The 17542-nt window shown below is 49.7% G+C and overlaps 1 protein-coding gene across 1 annotated transcript in view; it reads right to left on the bottom strand.

Moving 5' to 3' along the window:
* Positions 1-1630: 1630 nt before the first annotated feature.
* CIB4 (calcium and integrin binding family member 4) overlaps positions 1631-17542 on the bottom strand; it is a 54547-nt gene continuing 38635 nt past the window's right edge. The window contains exons 4-7 of the mRNA XM_084793067.1: positions 11278-11419; positions 3232-3341; positions 2346-2434; positions 1631-1819 (exon numbers count right to left, since the gene is read on the bottom strand). Of these exons, the coding sequence (XP_084649193.1) occupies positions 1789-1819; positions 2346-2434; positions 3232-3341; positions 11278-11419 (372 nt within the window). The 3' untranslated portion in view covers positions 1631-1788. The remainder of the gene's footprint in view (positions 1820-2345; positions 2435-3231; positions 3342-11277; positions 11420-17542) is intronic.

Here is a 17542-nt window from a genome sequence, read left to right as displayed (position 1 = left end):
CAAGCAGCAGGTCCTTTGGGTATGGAGACCTTCCATCTGATTTTACTTGTATAATTGAGAATACCCTGCTGTGTCTGAGGCGGGTGACATGGCATCCAGACAGTTGCCTGGGGTGTCGTTGCTCAGCTGACTTTTTCCTTTTTCCTTTACTTGGTTTGGGACTGCAGCCCATCAAGGGTGCTTCTCACACTCAGAGTTAACCCACAGGTAACCATGTCTGAAAACACCCTCACAGACACTCGCACAAGTGTGTGTTACTATTTCACTAGATGCTTCCTAGTCCGAGCTAATTGACAACCAGAATAACCCTCACACCTGGGAAAGGGTTCCCCCGAGAGCCCTGGCATTACTAATTGACCTTTGTGATAACTTGCGAGGAAAGCATCATTCGAACTCTTCACTGATGAAGACTTGCAACTTCCAGGATGCTGAGCAAGTTGCTCAAACACGCACAGTAAGGAAATAGCACAGACGAGATTTGAACCAGGTCTTTTGGGCTCCCCAGTCCTGGTTTCTCTATCACACACCCATGTGGAGACAGAGGGCATCTTTGTGATCCTAAGGGGCCTGGCAGTGAGGCAGCTCTTGAGAGAGGAAGCCATTTAAAGGAGCCAAGGTCTTGTATTCAGCCACGGAGCTGGCTGATTGGGTATCTACGTGTACCTGAGTTTATTTCTCAAAGAGGTGGAGGAGTGAGCTGGGGCTAAACTACTCTCAGCAACACGGCCTCGGGGAGTGGGTGCCAAGGCCACAACAAGCCTACTCGACCTCTGAGGGTCAAAGTTGGCTCAGACAATGTGACTGCTTCCAACATCCTGGAGACTTTTATAGGGCAGAGGGTACAACATACCAGCCCTATCGATGGTTCTGGTTCAGCTCCAGAGTGCACTACACCAATGGGCTCCCCCAACAATCCAGCCCCTCCTGGATTATATCCAGGCAACTCTGTCGAGCAATGGATCCCTATTGAGGCTGAGCGAGTGAGCTAAGACTTAAAGGCAGGATTCAAGTGCCCACTGTGGCAAGATAACCCTACTTGCATAATCAGTGCTTGTCCACTTCCCTCGGGACCACAGAGACAAGAAAACCCCGTGCCCAGCAGGTAGTCATCTGGCAGCTCCCACAAATTCCCATGGTGCACTTCTCCAATGGTCCAGAGTCTCTGGCCAGCTGGCCACCGAGTGTCCCTGGGGCGGCCAAATCATTGCAGGGCTTGGCTGAATGGCAAAGCAAATAAACCCTACATGCTGGTCACACATGGTCCCATCCCCAGGGCCCAAGGGTGACAAGCAGGGCCAAGATGTCTTCTCTATGGGAGGAGGACAGGGAAGCCAGGCGCCATCTGGAATGACAGCTATGTGCACAGCCCTGAAGATCTGCTCTGGGGGACCATGGGTCACGGGTGGGTTCTCCACGAGGGGAAGGGAGCAAATATTTCCCTTCTGAACTTTGTTCCCTTTGGACCGGCCCCTTCCTCTGACACGGGTTGAGTTTTGAACTCTGTCCTCAGAACGATTGCCACCCCAGCTTGCCTGGAGTTGCTGGCAAACCTGAGCACTGGAACAAACAGCTCGTAATGCTGACTCCCTATGTAGGACCATGCTTTCAAAGAGCGGTGGGTGGGTGGGCATAGGAAAACACATCTCTCTTTATTTCGTAAACAATACTCTAGAGGTGAAGGAGGAACATAGACAAGTCCTACTTCAAGGCAGATCCCACAGTGCCTGGATACAGGTGGGCTCCAGTGGGCTCCCTCGAGGCTGCTGACCAAGGGGATTGCCTCCGTTATCAGCACCCCCAGAAGTGAATCCGAAAGGAGCTGAAAGAGAGAGAGAGAGAGAGAGAGAGAGAGAGAGAGAGAGAGAGAGAGAGAGAGAGAGTACCAGATCTATCTGAGGTCCCCATCTCATCCTATCATGCCCGTTTCTGTAAGGGTCTGAAGCATAGATCGCTGAGGCCCCTTCTGCTCTCCGGTGCAAATATTTGCTTCTCTTGTGACATCTCTTTCCTGTTGTCAGCTCTTCCATTGGCATTTTTACACTTCTGAGGAAACCCTCAGCTCCCGGTGCATCCGGGTAATGGCAGGCAACACTCAAGTCAGATCTGAAGCCCAGTAGGGGAGAGGTAGATAGATGTCCTTGCCATCAAGGGTATAATGTGTCTGTGGTCCCACCAACCCCACACAGGGTTTTCCAACCCCAGAATCCTGTCATCACCTGTCTTGGCTCCCCAAGATTAGCTGATTTCCCTGGGGGAGACTGAGAGCATCATTGGCCCAGGGGAGACTGGGCACCTCTCCTGCCTCCAACCTTGCTGGAAAGCACTTCCCCTCAGGAATGCCTTACTTCATGAAATCTGGAGATTTGGCCATTGCGTGTTCGAACTCAGAGAAGGAAAGCATGTTGTCATTGTCCAGATCTGACTCGCTCAGGACCTGGTGGAAGGAAAGGCTGAGATGAGCCTGGGCTCTGACAAGAGATGGGTCTCCAGTGGAGGGAAATGGATGGTCTGTGTAGAGAAACTACCGCCTGCCAGGGTGTCTCAGGGCCCCTGCCCCACAGAGAGGTGAAGGTGTGTGAGCTAAGGTCGGAGTAGAGGAGGCTTTGTGGACTGACTGTCTCAGAAGGACTCTCCTCATGGAGCCCTCCAGTACCAATGTGGCAATGAGGACAGTAGGCCCCATTCGTCCCATCAGCCGGACATAGGCACAGGCACGAGTCCTGCACTGTAAGAAGACCAAGTCAGGTAGGAGGTGGTACCGTTCAGACCTGAGATACTCAGAGGTTCTCACAGCTGGGAGCACATAGGCCTGTGCCCCATCTTAGGTTTTTCAGAGCTGTCTCTATGCATTGTCACTAGGACATCTGGGCACTGTGTTCCTAATGAGTAACACGGGAGGGGACACTGTGATATGTTCATCTGATGCTAAGTTGCTGTAGGCCCAGCTGCCCTTAGTGACCCACATGGGTGGGAGGCTCAGGTGGGATGGGAGGGGGGGTCCATTGTTCTGGGGAGCATAGAAGATTCTCTTTGGAAGGCCAGACAGTTGTGTGCCCACTTCTCAGGGCACCATGCGCTGCCCATCCCCATGGCAAGCAGCTGTAGAGGAATGTGTGCCACCTGTCCCAGACCTGACTCTGGACCCCTTCCAAAGAAGATGGCCTGATATCCAGGGGCTTTGGGTGACCACCTGGACCCCCAGGCCCCACCCTTCGTCATCTGGATACACACGTGTTGCGTGACATCCATCAGCAGGTCTTCAGACACGTCATCACTGTTCAGCAGTCTTAGCACTATCTTCTGGAGGTCTTCCTCGTCAATGAAGCCATTCTCGTTAAAATCTGCCGAGGAGATGGAGGCTGAGTCCCTGGCCCATGGACTGACTCCCATAAGTCTCTGGGAAGCCAAGTGGGGCCTAGAATCTGGGCCACAGGTTGGGGGTGGGGCGGCAGCTAGCTGGCTGTAGGGCCAGCTGTAGACAATACTAACTAAATAAAGCAATAATGATAGCACTAATTGTAAGCATTGACTGCATGCCTACTATGCGCTCAGGTGCATCCTCCTTTAAGCCACTAGCTCCTCACCATCTAACTTTTTATTATCTTATTTTTCCAAGAGGACACCGAGGTTCAGGTGTGATGTGGCTTGTCCACAGAGCCAAGAAACGGGAGGTCAAAGTTCAAACTTAGGCTGAGCTGGCCCGCACGTAAAAGTCCATGCTATGGAGGTCTCCATTTCAGAACTCAGAAGCCAGGTTGTGCTTTGGTGGCTGGGAGCCAGGCTGAGCAGAGGAGTGGAAGGTGGCCTAGATTTGGACACAAAAATCCTTGGGCATCCTCCCATGAGTCTGTCCCTGTGTGGTGGCTGCCTGAGTGACCTGAACATGTGTCCTAGCTTCTCAGGGAAGCGGGACGGTAGTTCTTGCAGCCTGGAGTACTAAAGGGCTGGCTTCAAGAACTCCAGCTGTGCTCTCACAGAGTCAGGGCTGGAGCAATGTTCCCTACAGCTTGGCATCCTCCTCCTGAGGACAGAGCCCAGCCCAGGGCAGAGTCTCAATGAATAAACGGATGAATGGGTGCACACCTGGTAAGTGATGGAGGCGTGACTAAACCCTTCCGTTCAGACTCTGCAGGAAATCTGTGCTCTTTACCACTCACAACTGCCTTCACCACAGAAAGCCACCACTCCTAACTGAGCACGCTCCCCAGCCTCCCTTGCTGCAAGAGGTGGCCAAATGGCTAAGCTCTGAAGAATGAGCAGAAGAGGGCAAAAGGCTTCTGGGAAGGTCTTTGAGACAATAAGGTAACCATGGGAATGGAAGGCAAAACCACAGGTAGGAGGAGCCTGGATCTCTAATGCTACAGAGCCTAAGAACCAATGTGCACAGCTTCTCCACAACACTATATACATTCTGCACATGCGCGTGTGCGTGCACACACACACACATGCACACGCACACATATATTATATACACATCCCTACAATGTGAAGGTTAAATAGGAAATACTTAGCCATCCCTATCATGTGTCTGGAAAACAGAAGATTCCTGTTAGCTGTAGCCAGGGCTTAATTCTCCATCTTTCCTATTGTTTGGTACTAAAACTGAGACCCTGAGAGACTATAACATCCCTCCTTGAAGAATAGCAACTAGAGCAAGTGGGCTATTAGGGAAACTGAGGCCCAGAGTCTGCTGGTACCATAGAGTCCTTCTATGGCAGAGCTAAGAAATGTCTGCCCCCAAAGGCAGAGTGTGCACATGCAAGGCACAGTGCATCCCTGACTGGATTTCTCGGTCTGAGCCCTAGTCCAAGCTGCTCTTGGGCGCTCTCTCTCTGCAGAGCTCTCCCTGCGTAACCCCTACACACCATCGCCTTGGAAGTGAGTCGGAGGAGCAGGTGGAAGGGGTGGGGGCACCCCCGTGGCAGCCACAGCGACAGCACACTGCCGGTAAGAAACTCCGCAGCCTTTCCGCAAGCCCCTGCAGTGTCCCCAGGCATCCTGCTGGCCTGGCTCCCACATGCGGAGACTTCAGAAAGTGACATGGCTTTGGTCCCAAGCCATCTGAAAACAGAATAATTTGCTAGAGTAAATGTCGTCCTGGATCGTGCCTGTCCTTTGGGGGTGCAAGGGCAGAGCAGTCTGGGAAAGGGCTAGGGAGCCTGTGTGCTGGCTGGGTCCCAGTCCGTGCTGACCCAGCAGTCTTGAAACTCACAGCCTGTGATCAACCACTCAGCCGGGTGTGGGGCTCTAAGAGCCTAGAGAATTGATTGGCTAAGGCTCAGCCACCAAGTGCCCCCCGAAACTTGTTTCCTCCAAAGCACCTCTATAAGCAAAAAATAAAAAATAAAAATAAAAAGTCTCATCATTTGCAGATCAAGGGCAAACTTTCAATTCAGTTTCCCCAGGCTTCTTTCACTGCCTCACCTAACCACTCTGTGGTCCAGGCAGGTCTCAGGAAGGTGTGGCAAGACCGGCTACTTGTTTTCTGCCTGAGAATCCATAGCTGGTGCCAACCGGACCAGAAAGGTATGGCCGAGATGTTGGTCTCTGACAGGTGGTAAATCTTCCTGGAGGTGTGAAAGGATGTAGCACTGATCACCTAGGAACCACAGTGTCTGTCAGAACGGAACTGGTTGCCTGGGAGGTGAGCTCCAGCCCTCAAGATGCTCTAGCCCTCAATGGAGTCTTAACCGGGAGCCAATTCTCAAAACGGTTCTTGTTCAGGATTACAGCAGGTTCTGGTGAAAATACATGGTTTTCCTGTCTCTGCTGCAGCCATGGGTGGCCATATGACGTCATTCTGGCCCATGAAATACAAACCGAAGTGTCTTGGTGGAGTTCCAAGAAAGCTTGTGAAAGGCGAGTTGACTTATTTGTGTCTTTGGATGTAAATTTCATCTTTATTCCTTCTTCCAGCCCTCCCACCTCACCCCCCCGTCCCCCACCGCCCCAGACACACCACCTCCTAGCCTAGAATAAAGATGAGACATCTATGGGCACAAAAGGCATTCTGTTATCGTGAGGACAATAGTATCATACCAAGACTTGACAGATGAGGAAGCCTAAAGGACTCTGGGTCCTTGCTTACTTTCTGGAGCCATCATTCTGGCTCTGGACTGCCTGACTACGGACTTTTGTTTTTTTTTAACCAGGGACACTGCTACATGTAGCTGGATGCAGTTCTGTCTGATGCAGTGAGCTGGGGCTGGAGCTTCCGAGTCTGTTGCACGTTAGATATCCCCAGGGGGCTTTGTAAAAGCTCAACGACCAGGATCCACCATTACATCGAGTTGCTTCTTGTTTTGTTTTAACTCCCAGATGATTCGAGTGTGCAATTAGGTTTGGGAGGCAGGAGACTAAAACACGCCTTTCTAGACTTTTCAGGGGGAAGCAATTGGTGGAGTGGGGGGAGGGTGTCTTGCTGAGATATAGATTTGGTTCAGGGGTGTACGGGGCAGGCAGAGGGTCCACATCTTTGAAACGCTCCCTAGCAGCACTGATGTGCCTTGTCCTTGAACCTCATCAGGTCAAGAGCATTGAGAGGTCTTTGAATTTTTGCAACATTGGCTATCACGGCCATCATCAACACATTCTTCTCCTCTGTCCATCTCTTCGCCCTTCTTTTTAATTTCTCTCTTCCCTTCCTTACAGACTATCACTTCCGGCTTACTGTGCACCAGGCACTAGACACAGGGACCCTGGAGTTCTGTCTCGCACTGAGCAGACAGCTGCGCGCACTCACAGATCTTCAGAGTCCTGACTTGTCTGGGTGCACTCGTCTGGGAAGCAGCTTGGCTAGAACTTTGGGGTTTTGTGAGACTTTAAAAGAGGGCATCCTGCTGGGAGTGGTGGTGCGCACTTTCATTCCAGAAGTGGGGAAACAGGGCCAGGTAGATCCCTGTGAGCTCCTGGCCAGCTGGGACTACATGGACGCTATCACAAAAAGACTTAAAATAAGAAGAATAAGAAGAGGAGGGAGGGAAGGGGAGAGGGGAGGGGGAAGGAGGGGAGAGGGGAGCGGGGAGGAGAGGAGAAGGGAAATGGGAGGGGGAAAGGAGAGGGAAGTAAGAAAGAAGGACGCAATTAAGCCGAGCCTGGACTCTTAACTGGCAGACGCTCTGAAACCATAAGGCATGGCACCTGAAGCCATGAGCTTTGAGTGATTTGTTACCCAATCTGGACAGACTATCAGATCCGTTGTTCCCTTATCTGTTGCTTCATGAGCTAAGCTTCTATGACTTGTAACCCGAGCACGCTTGGCTGAGATGAGAGGGCTGAGCTAGGTCAGTGTTCAGCTGGAGGAGCTGTCTTGTCCCAGAGAGCGTGACGAGGACTTCAGTCAGCACAGCTGCCTCATCTGCAGACCTGCGGTGGTGACTAGCGAGCTAGGACTCTTGGGATCCAGGGCACACTCCCTGGGGATGCTTGGGATAAGGAAGGAGGAAGCTGAAGAGGACCACAGACACAGACAGACAGACAGATACACACACACACACACACAAACATACACACACATAGACACACACACACAGAGGATGAAACTGCTTAGCTAACGACATATGGGTGTGTAATTTTATTTGGATTGGGAGTCACTCTAAATTTGTATCTTATACTGAGTTTAAGACATTCAGAGCCATGAATTCTTCAAATATCTTTCCTATCCTTTGCTTCTGAGTCTCCAACCGGATCAACTGGTTGCGTGTTCGACCTTTCTAGCTGCGTGTCCCAGAGGCCCTGTTCTTTACTTCTCTCAATATTTGTTCTGTTATTCAGATTTTTTCTTCACTTTGTTTTCGATTTTACCGTTTCCTCTGTTATCTCAATTCTGCTGTTGAGCCTGTCGACTGAATTTTTATTTCAGGTGTGTTTTTGTGTTTGCTTGGCTTTATTGGGTCGTGGGATATGAACCTAAAGGTTACTGCAGGCTAGGTGGGTGCTCTGTTGTTGAGCTGCATCACAGCACCTTAAGTTTTTTTAAAAAATATAGACTTGCTAAGTTACCCAGGCTAGCCTTGAACTCCCCCTTAGCCCAGGCACACCTTGAACATGGGGTCCTCCAGCCTGTCTCCTAAGCAGCTGGGATTACAGGCAGCTGGGATTATAGGAACAACCCATTAAATTCCTCCACGTAGTTGTATTTTTCTGCTGAGGTTTCATATCTTTTCATTTCTTTGTGTGAGTAGATTTTTTTCTTCCTTCCTTGGAAGCGGTCACTGTGATGGTCAGTCTTAAGTGTCAATTTGACTTGGCTGAGGAACGCCCAGATAAAGGCAGAAAAAATGATTTCCTGGTGTGTCTGTGAGAGAATTTCTGGAACAGATTAGCATTTGAATCAGTAAACTGAATAAAGAAGGTCACATTCAGATGTGTGGGAGAGAGTGAGTCCCTTCATGGCCCGGGTAGGGCAGCCTCCTGAGGCCTCGCGTCTGAGCCAGGAGTTAGCCATCGTGGAGGAAGGGGAGTCGTTTTCTTCAGTGGTGTAGCCACTGGTAAATTGCCCTTGCTCCAGTAAATAACCCTCAGCCATGATCACGTAAGTAAACCAATTAAACAGAATGGTGCAAGCGCATGCGCATGCGCGTGCACACACACACACACACACACACACACACACACACACACACACTTGGGAGGGAGCCTCTTGTTAGTAAGGAAGGGTATGGTAGGAGTAGTAGAGGAATGAAAGTGGGAAATGGGAGTTGAAAATGACCAAAATACATTACATAGATATATGAAGTTATCAAAGAATTAAAAAAAAAAAAGGGCCCATCTGTTTGGAGGGTGTACTGCTCTTACAGAGGACCTGAGTTTGGTTTCCAGCAGCTGTGCCAGGAGGCTCACAACTACCTGCAACTCCAGAGGATACAATGTCCTCTTCTGGCCTACTTGAACACTGCATTCACACACACACACACACACACACACACACACACACACACACACACACACACCAACACACCCCAAAGCCAAACAAATAGAAATTTAAATACAAGATCACATTCCTCAATGTGTGTGTGTGTCATCCAGCCAGTCAGCAAAGGCCCAAAAGAGCACAAGACAGAGGAGGGAGGGGCTTGTCTCTTTCTGCTCTGTCTTTGGCCAGTGGCGTTCTTGTGCCTTTGGACTGAATCAAATCACATCTTTCCTGGGTGTCCCACTCACTGAAGACTGTGGGGTTTTCTGGCTACCATAATGATCTAAGCCAATCCCTATAGTCCCACCTCTCTCGTTCTCCTGCCTCCTGCATCCTCTCCATGCCTGCATCCTCGCCACGCCCGCATCCTCGCCACGCCCGCATCCTCGCCACGCCCGCATCCTCGCCACGCCCGCATCCTCGCCACGCCCGCATCCTCGCCACGCCCGCATCCTCGCCACGCCCGCATCCTCGCCACGCCCGCATCCTCGCCACGCCCGCATCCTCGCCACGCCCGCATCCTCGCCACGCCCGCATCCTCGCCACGCCCGCATCCTCGCCACGCCCGCATCCTCGCCACGCCCGCATCCTCGCCACGTCCGCATCCTCTCCACACCCGCATCCTCGCCATGCCTGCATCCTCTCCACGCCTGCATCCTCTCCTCCTTGGCCCCTTCTCTTTCTCGTTGCTTCTACTTCTCTGAAGAACCGAAGGCAGTTATGATGCTGCCTTAAAACTCTTTAGTGAATTCCAGGATCTGGGTCATGTCAGAGTCAGTCTCTCTTCCGGAGGCTGCAGCAAGATTTAAAAGAACTTTCTTGCATATCGGGCCACTTTCAGATTTCGTTTGGAGCATGTAAACGTTTTGTTGCAGAGACTCTGAGTTCTGTTATAGTTCTCCAAAACAATGCTGGCATTTTGGGTTTAATTCAGGCTGAAATCGTATCCTTCAGGTTCTTCAAATTACAGAGAATTCGCAGGGGTTTTGTGTTTGGTTTGGTTTGGGTTTTTGAGACAGGGTTTCTCTATGTAGCCTTGGCTGTCCTGGACTCGATTTGTAGACCAGGCTGTCCTGGAACTCACAGCGATCCACCTGCCTCTGCCTCCCCAAGTGCTGGGATTATATGCATGCACCGCCACACCCAGGTGTTTGTTTAGCTTGAGAGTGAAATCCAGAGCCTTGTACGTCCTGGGCAAGCGTTCTACCACTGAGCTATAGAACTAGCCCGCGGCTTTTCAAGACGAGGTCTCACTGTGTAGCCCAGTTTGTCTTCAAACTTGTGATCCTTCCGCCTCAGCCTCCCGAGTGTTAGGATTACAGGTGTGTGCCGCCACACCTAGCAAGTTTAGGTTTTCCTCGGCCTGTGTGAGTCTGCTCACTGATATCTTAAGGCAGAAGCCGGATGGCCTACTTAAAGAGAAAGGGCAGAGATGGACCCTGCCAGTCTGCCTCTGCAAGCAAAGAAGTGGCCGCGATGTACTCAAAGACATCCAAGGACGGTTGGAAAGCATCTCAAGATTTCTTTGGTTCTTTCCCTTTGGTTGCCTTTGAGAGGATCGAGTAGCCCACTGGAGTAAAGGGACATTGCAAAGTAAAGGGGCAGATCCAAAGACATCAGAGATGATCTCTCCCACGTCCTCCTCTCTCAAGATCAGAAAACTGATTCCTGCCAGATGAGCCCAAGTGCCTCACACCCACATCTGTCTTCTCTTTCTCTCTGGCCTGCCCAGAGAGAAGTCATCAAATAGCCACACACTGGCAACCCAAGTACCTTTGGGTGGCATTATGATTCGAGCCTGAAATAGCCCTTCCAGGCTCATGCGTTTGAACATTTGGTCTCCAGCTGCTGGCATTGTTTTGGGAGACTGCGGAACCTTTGGGAGGAGGAACATGACAGAGGGAGGGAACGGAGGCTTATGGTACCACCCAACATCCTGTGTCGCCTCTGACTCCTGTCCCACCAACATGTAAGGACTGAGACAGCCTAGCTGCATGTTCCAGTTCCTGTGGGCTGCTTGCCACCACGTCGTGTCCTCCCTGCCACAGTGGACTAGAGGCCTTCAAAGTGAACCCAAATAAATCCCCCCTCCCCAAGTTGCTTCTTGTCAGGAAAGTTGGTCACCGCAATAATAAAGGCTCCTTTTATAGAGGGCATGCCGGGAAAGGGCCTCTGTCGGCTAGAGCTGAGATGATTCCCAATTGGCTGTCATTTCACAGGACTTAAGAAACACGAAGACCTAACAAATCCCAGTTACACAGTCCCATCAAGGAGCTAGTGTGGCTGGATTTCAGACGAGGCAGGTTCTCTTTGACCTTTGTCTCCTCCCCACTCAGTACCCTCCCCGCAACCAAAGTACCTACCATAGATGCGAAAGGCATACTCGATCTTCAGGCTGGGGCAGGCCTGCTCACTGAATACAGACGCCATCCCCAGCACATCTTCAAAGGAGAACACGTCGTCGTGGGAGAACACCCTGCAGATGCGGTCTCTGAAAGGATTGACCTGTGATGGGAGTCGGGGAGACAAGGCTATCAGGGTCAGGGTGTTGCCTCCCTAGGCCTCTCCCATCTGTCTCTAGCACCGTGTCCTGGGCATGAGATAAAAAGAGCCACAGGCTGAAAAATAAACAAGGACCCAAGGTGTGATGGAGACACCCAGGACATCATCACCCTGCTCACCCACACCGCCTTCTGCACACACCTTGCTATGGTTTGGCTTTTGGTTGTGATATTGAGTTTTTTTTTTTTTTTATGGCTATTAAAGTTCCCTCCGTTTTATATTTACAACTTGGAAACTTTAAAAAGCGGATAAAGAATAAAACAGAAGTCATCTGTGACCGGCTCCCCAGAGTTAACCAGTATCAATATACTGACGTAGCAGTCGGCCGACCTAGGCTTGATGCTTTGCCATTAGTTAGGGAGCAACTGTCATACATACATACATACATACATACATACATACATACATAACTTTCGTTACCTATCCCTCAGAGGTAACGATTCCTATGAAGTGGAGGGGTGAAAAATACATCTACCTTGCGGGACTACCAAGAGGAATAGGTAGAAAAATTGCCCCGTGTCTGATAAATAACTCAGCCGATGAGACCTGTTAGTTGCTACGTAACTACCACAGATGTCAGAATCGGCAGAGACGGTTTTCAAGTTAGGTTCCCAGGCTGGAAATGAAGCTCAGCATGTATTAGATCCTGGGTTAGAGCTCCAACCCATCCCAGCCCTTCACACACACACACACACACACACACACACACACACACACACACACACACCCCAAATTAGAGTTCCAGATTTCCAAGGGCCATGCGATTTTAGCAACCCATTCCCGCAAACTGGCCCTGGTCTTGGTGTGTGAACTCCTCCTATGCTGACCTCCCTCCACATAGGCTTGTGACATCCCAGTGACATCCCAGCTGCCATTTGCCAGCTCAGATACAGCCTGCTATTTCGGCTAGCCACTCTCCCTCTGGGTCCTGAAAATGGGCAAGTGGTGAGGGCTCTCTGGTGAGGGTGCAGATCTCATTAGAGTTTGCTATGATTTGGATAGAATTGTCTCCCCAAAGCCTGTGTGTTATAGGGTTTGTTTGTCCCAAGGACGTAGTAGACGCTTTAAAAAGTAGCGTCCAGTGAAAGGTGGTATAGGACATTGGTGAGATGCGTCCTCAGAGAGGATCATGGGACTCCGGCTCCTTTTTTATTACTTTTGCTTCCCAGGTACCATGAGGTGAGCAGCTTTCTTCTCTACACCCTCCCAGCATAACATGTTGCTCAGCACAGCCCCCAAAGCAATGTGGCCAACTGACCGAGGGCCGGAACTAGAAGGCTGCAATCCTTTTCCTGCATGGCCTTCTCAGGTATTTTATGATAGTAACAGCCGATCAGTAACAGATCGCAGTGGGGGCAATGACCACATAGAAATGTGCTTGGCGGTCTTTAAAAGTAGCGAGTTCAGCTTTGACACACCGTCTGCTCACTCTCTGGGCCTCTAATCTAGCCTTCCCATTTCCCAGGATGCCTTTCTCCAGGCTGCTTAGTGTCCCAACCCTTGCCAGTTCTCAAGTCGCCTGACAACGGACCTTATCAAACTCCAACTCTCTCCTGCACTTAAAACAAACCCTAATACCTAATGCCTCCCTCAAATCCCTGTTCTTATGTGTACCCCGCCTCAGCCGCCTGACCCTGTGACCCCACAGAGCAGACGTGAGTACAGCAGAACTCCAGCTTCCAACGATCTAATCAGTTGAAGTGGCTCTCTCTCTCTCTTTTTTTCTAGCTCCCTTTACATGACAAGTCATCTCTTCAGAGCCTTGTGTTTCTTGTGAAAGGGTTTGGCTCACCTAGCACCTGGCATGAGTCACCCCAAATCATCAAAAACCACAAATGTTTACATTACGACTCACAATAGTAGCAAAATTACAGTTAGGACGTAGCAACAAAAATAATTTTATGGCCAGGGGTCAGCACAGCATGATGAACTGTATGAAAGGGTCGCAGTGTTAGAAAGGCTGAGAACCACTGTCCTAGATGTTTCACACTCTCCACAGCTAGTCCCCAATCAGCCCATGTTTAGCTGTCAGTCTTCATTTCTTCAGTTTTGACATTTCAGATATACTTTTTTTTTCTTTCATTCTCCTAGAATCCAGGCATACATTTAAATGCGCGGCTTTATTTTGTTCATCATTGTATTTGAGATGAGATATTGTGTGTCACTTCAGGTAGCAATGTGGTTCTCAAATTTTAGTAAGCATACACGTCACCTGGGGTCATCTTTAAAAACATGAATTCAGGTTTGAAAGTTGTAGGGTTTTATCCATGCAAGATGAAGAATCAGCTACACAACATTGTGTGTGTGGCTCCCAGCTCTGTATTGTGTACTGGAAGGTCTATGAGGGTAGATCCTTTGTTGAGTGTTCTAAGAACCCAAGCCCGATAGGGTGGTACACACTTGTAATCTCAGCACTCAGGAGCCATCCTGAGGGAGAAGAATTTGGGAGTCAGAGGCCAGCCTTGGCTACATCGAGAGTAGGCCAGGCCAGCCAGGGCTACATAGCAAGACCTTGTCCCCCAAACAATACAAAATCAGTGTTCTGAAAATTGTCAAGAGTGTCACATTGTGGTGTTTGCTTTCACTCTCAGAAGTCTTATGTCAGGAGGGCCTAGAGTGAAGGTCAGGGTTATAGGGGAACTGTGTCCCCCCAGAATCCCTGTGTCAAAGTAGTAAACCACCGTACCTCAGAATACGACTTCATTTGGAAGTAGAGCTGTAGACACAACTCTTAAGTCAAAGTGACATCACACAGAGGAGGGATGCTCATGACAAACAATGCTGTCCTTAAACAAAGGGAAACGGAACCCAGACATGTGTTCCCAGAGGTCACTGCACGGAAACGAGGCAGACATCAGGGCGATGCTCCCACATGTCAAGGAACACCAAAGATCGCCAGCAACCCTGCAAGGTAGGAGAGCCTGGAACTGACCAGAGAGCACAGCCCTCATAAGGGACCAACCCTGTCTACACCCGTCTTGGACTTCTAGCCTTGGCGGGTACGGGAAAATGTTTCTATTGCATGAGTCACAGAGTGTGTGGTATTTAGTATTTAGTGCTTTGTAGGCTCTCAGGTCATGGGGGTCTATTGTATACATATATACATACACAAATACACACATACACACATATGCATACACACACATACACATACATATACACACATACAGAATGTATGGTAAAGAAATATATTCATATATCATGGATTCATATATCACATGTTCCAGAAATGGCCATGAGGCAAAGGAATCCAGGCTGTCCCACTCTAGAAGCCGAGCTCCCTTCAGGCTGGGCACCGCGCCCCCGCCCCAACCCTTTCCTTTAACACAGCCAGAAATACCTGGTTTGCCTGTCTCTAATTGATGCCAAGAGCTTCAACTCCTCTGCTGAGTCCCAAGTACCTAGCTAAGTGGCTTTATCAATTATGCGACCAAAGTTTAACTGCATTAACCCCTCTCACAAGACTCCTGCAAGGAAACCATAATTGACGATGGTGTTTGTAACGCAGATAAAAGTAAACAGCTTGAAGACGCCAGCGCTGAAGCCTTCTCTCCTACGTGGAATGCAGTTTTACTCCGCACGCACGCAGGCAAGGAGAAGGCTTGAGAATCCAGTCGGACAAAACAAGATGTATTTGCTTCAGTTCTCTGTGCCTGTGCTCAGTCGGGCATGAGGCAGGTCAGCGAGCTCTCCACCGCTGCATACTTCCAGCTGGGAAAGAAGAAGACAAAGTCTTCTTTCCCTGGGGCCTCCTCCCCTGCCCACGTTGGCTAGGAGTGAGGAGGCTGATGGGGGGTAGGGGGAGTGGGGAGGGGAGAGTGTGTGGGGGCAAGCGGAGATATAGGAGGGGGGTGGGAGGGGGGGAGTGAGGGGAGTGGTTATTGGAAGGCCAGTTCACTCTCTTTGATCCATCTCACTTGACTCTGCACACTCTCGCGCGCGCGCGCACACGCACACACACACACACACACACATACACACACACACACACACACAAGGGGGAGTGTTGTAGCGTGCTATCCTCCAAGCACAACAGTCCCTATCTTTGTTAGACCAGCTGTGCCTGTTGTCAAGCAACCGTCGTGACATCATGGTAGGGCCGGCTGGCTACAGATGTTTCCTCAGAGAAGGAGAAATTGGGTAGGTCATGAGACTCCAGGCAATCTTCCCAGCCCTTTGAATGCAATTCAGTCCCAATTGCAAACGACCTAGGGGTCCTGGGATATGTTAGGGTATAAAAGCTGGGAGAAGCTAATGAAAGGGACCCCCCATCTGTGTAACTATAGGAAAGCCATCATCCAAGCTGGGTAAAGATTTTCTGATATGGCAGGGTCACTAAAGGTCCTGTAAGCAACGCCTCACTCATTCTTTGCAAGTCCACTAAACTTACTGGTTCCTTAGGTTGAACTTTGGTGGGAGGGCACTTCACTTTGTCCTTGGGACCTTATAAGGAGAGTGCATATGTTTATATCTTCCCAGGGAAGGAATTCCTGGACTATACATACCCCTGTCTTAGACTGGGAACCCAGAAGTTGATGACAGCAAGAATAATAGCACATGCAACAGAGCCGTGGAAAACACAGAGAAAATATTCCTGAAGATGAAGAGGAGAAACAGGCTCACACTGCCAAAGCTTTGCTAAGCAGTTAAAAGTGCAGATGTTTCTAGTTTGGATTTCCTAGATTTTTGCTTTAATAATGAACTACATGAAGGGCCACGTGTCTCTGATCCAATAAAGAGGAAGATGTTATAGGATGAATAATAAAGTAAGTTTTTAATTTATTTATTTATTTTTGGTTTTTCGAGACAGGGTCTCTCTGTGTTAGCCTTGGCTGTCCTGGACTCACTTTGTAGACCAGGCTGGCCTCGAACTCACAGCAATCCGCTCGCCTCTGCCTCCCGAGTGCTGGGATTAAAGGCATGCGCCACCACGCCCAGCTAAGTTTTTTAATTTTAAAAAATGACTAGAAGTTGTATGTGGTGTTATAGGCCTTGGGAGGTTGAGGCAGGAAGACTGTGAGTTCAAGGCTAGCTTGGACTATAAAGCAAAAACCTATCTTTAAAAAAAAAAGCATGGTCAAACTCCCAGTGGCCAGCCCCTTAAAGCTAAGTCCTCCCCCACCCCAGCTCCCTCCAGCCCCCCACCCCTCTGCCAGAAGCCATCAACCGTGAAGAGCTACACTTCTGCATCTTTAGCACGACGTCCAAGGACTCCCTTCAATGACTTCCTGTCTGCACTGTTTCTTCCTTTTGGGGAAGGGTTGTAACAGAAGCCTTCAATGTCTCTCATTCTCAGCATATGGGCAACACAAATTGGACTTGGTTGGGGGGTTTTGGGGGAGGGGAAACAAGGGTAGGAGTGTGGACTTGGGAGAAATGGGCAGCGAATGTGATTGGGGTGCATTGTATGAAATTCCCAAAAAAATTAATAAAAATATTATGGGATGGAAAGATGGCTCATCTGTTAAAGACTAGGCTCACAACCAAAAATAAAACATTATGTTGGGGGGGGGAAACAGAAATGCAAAACCAAACCAAACTCAAAAAGCAGAGGATGTGGGTGTGGCCATATAAGCCTAGGAATCAGAGTTTGGATCTTACATAAGGATTCAGGTGTGGGAGAGCACATTTGTGATCTCAGTACTAGGGAGACGGAGGCAGGGGGGTCCCTGGAGCCCACTCACCAGCCAGCCAGCCAAATTGGTGGGCTCTAAGTTCAAAGAGAGACCCTGTCTCAAAAACAAACAAACAACAACAACAACAACAAAAAACTGGAGAGCAATTGAGGAAGACTTCTGACATTGACCTCTGACCTCCTTCCCTCATCTCCTGCACATATGCTAACACATACACACACACACACACACACACACACACACACACACACACACACACACTGCATCACCACTTATGAGTGACTTGAGTGTAATCATTGATGGAAAGTCTGTCCGTGATGGAGAAGTAACAGAAGAAGGTGAGTTGATGCTAATTTCCTCTGAAGATTTTCTTCAGGCTACTGTGACCAGAACAGTCGGTCCAGACGCTCAGAAACTGCAGCAGGAACCA

Source organism: Acomys minous (assembly GCF_964271855.1).
Source record: "Acomys minous genome assembly, chromosome: 8".
Taxonomy (NCBI): domain Eukaryota; kingdom Metazoa; phylum Chordata; class Mammalia; order Rodentia; family Muridae; genus Acomys; species Acomys minous.
This window is presented reverse-complemented; position numbering and strand designations above follow the sequence as displayed.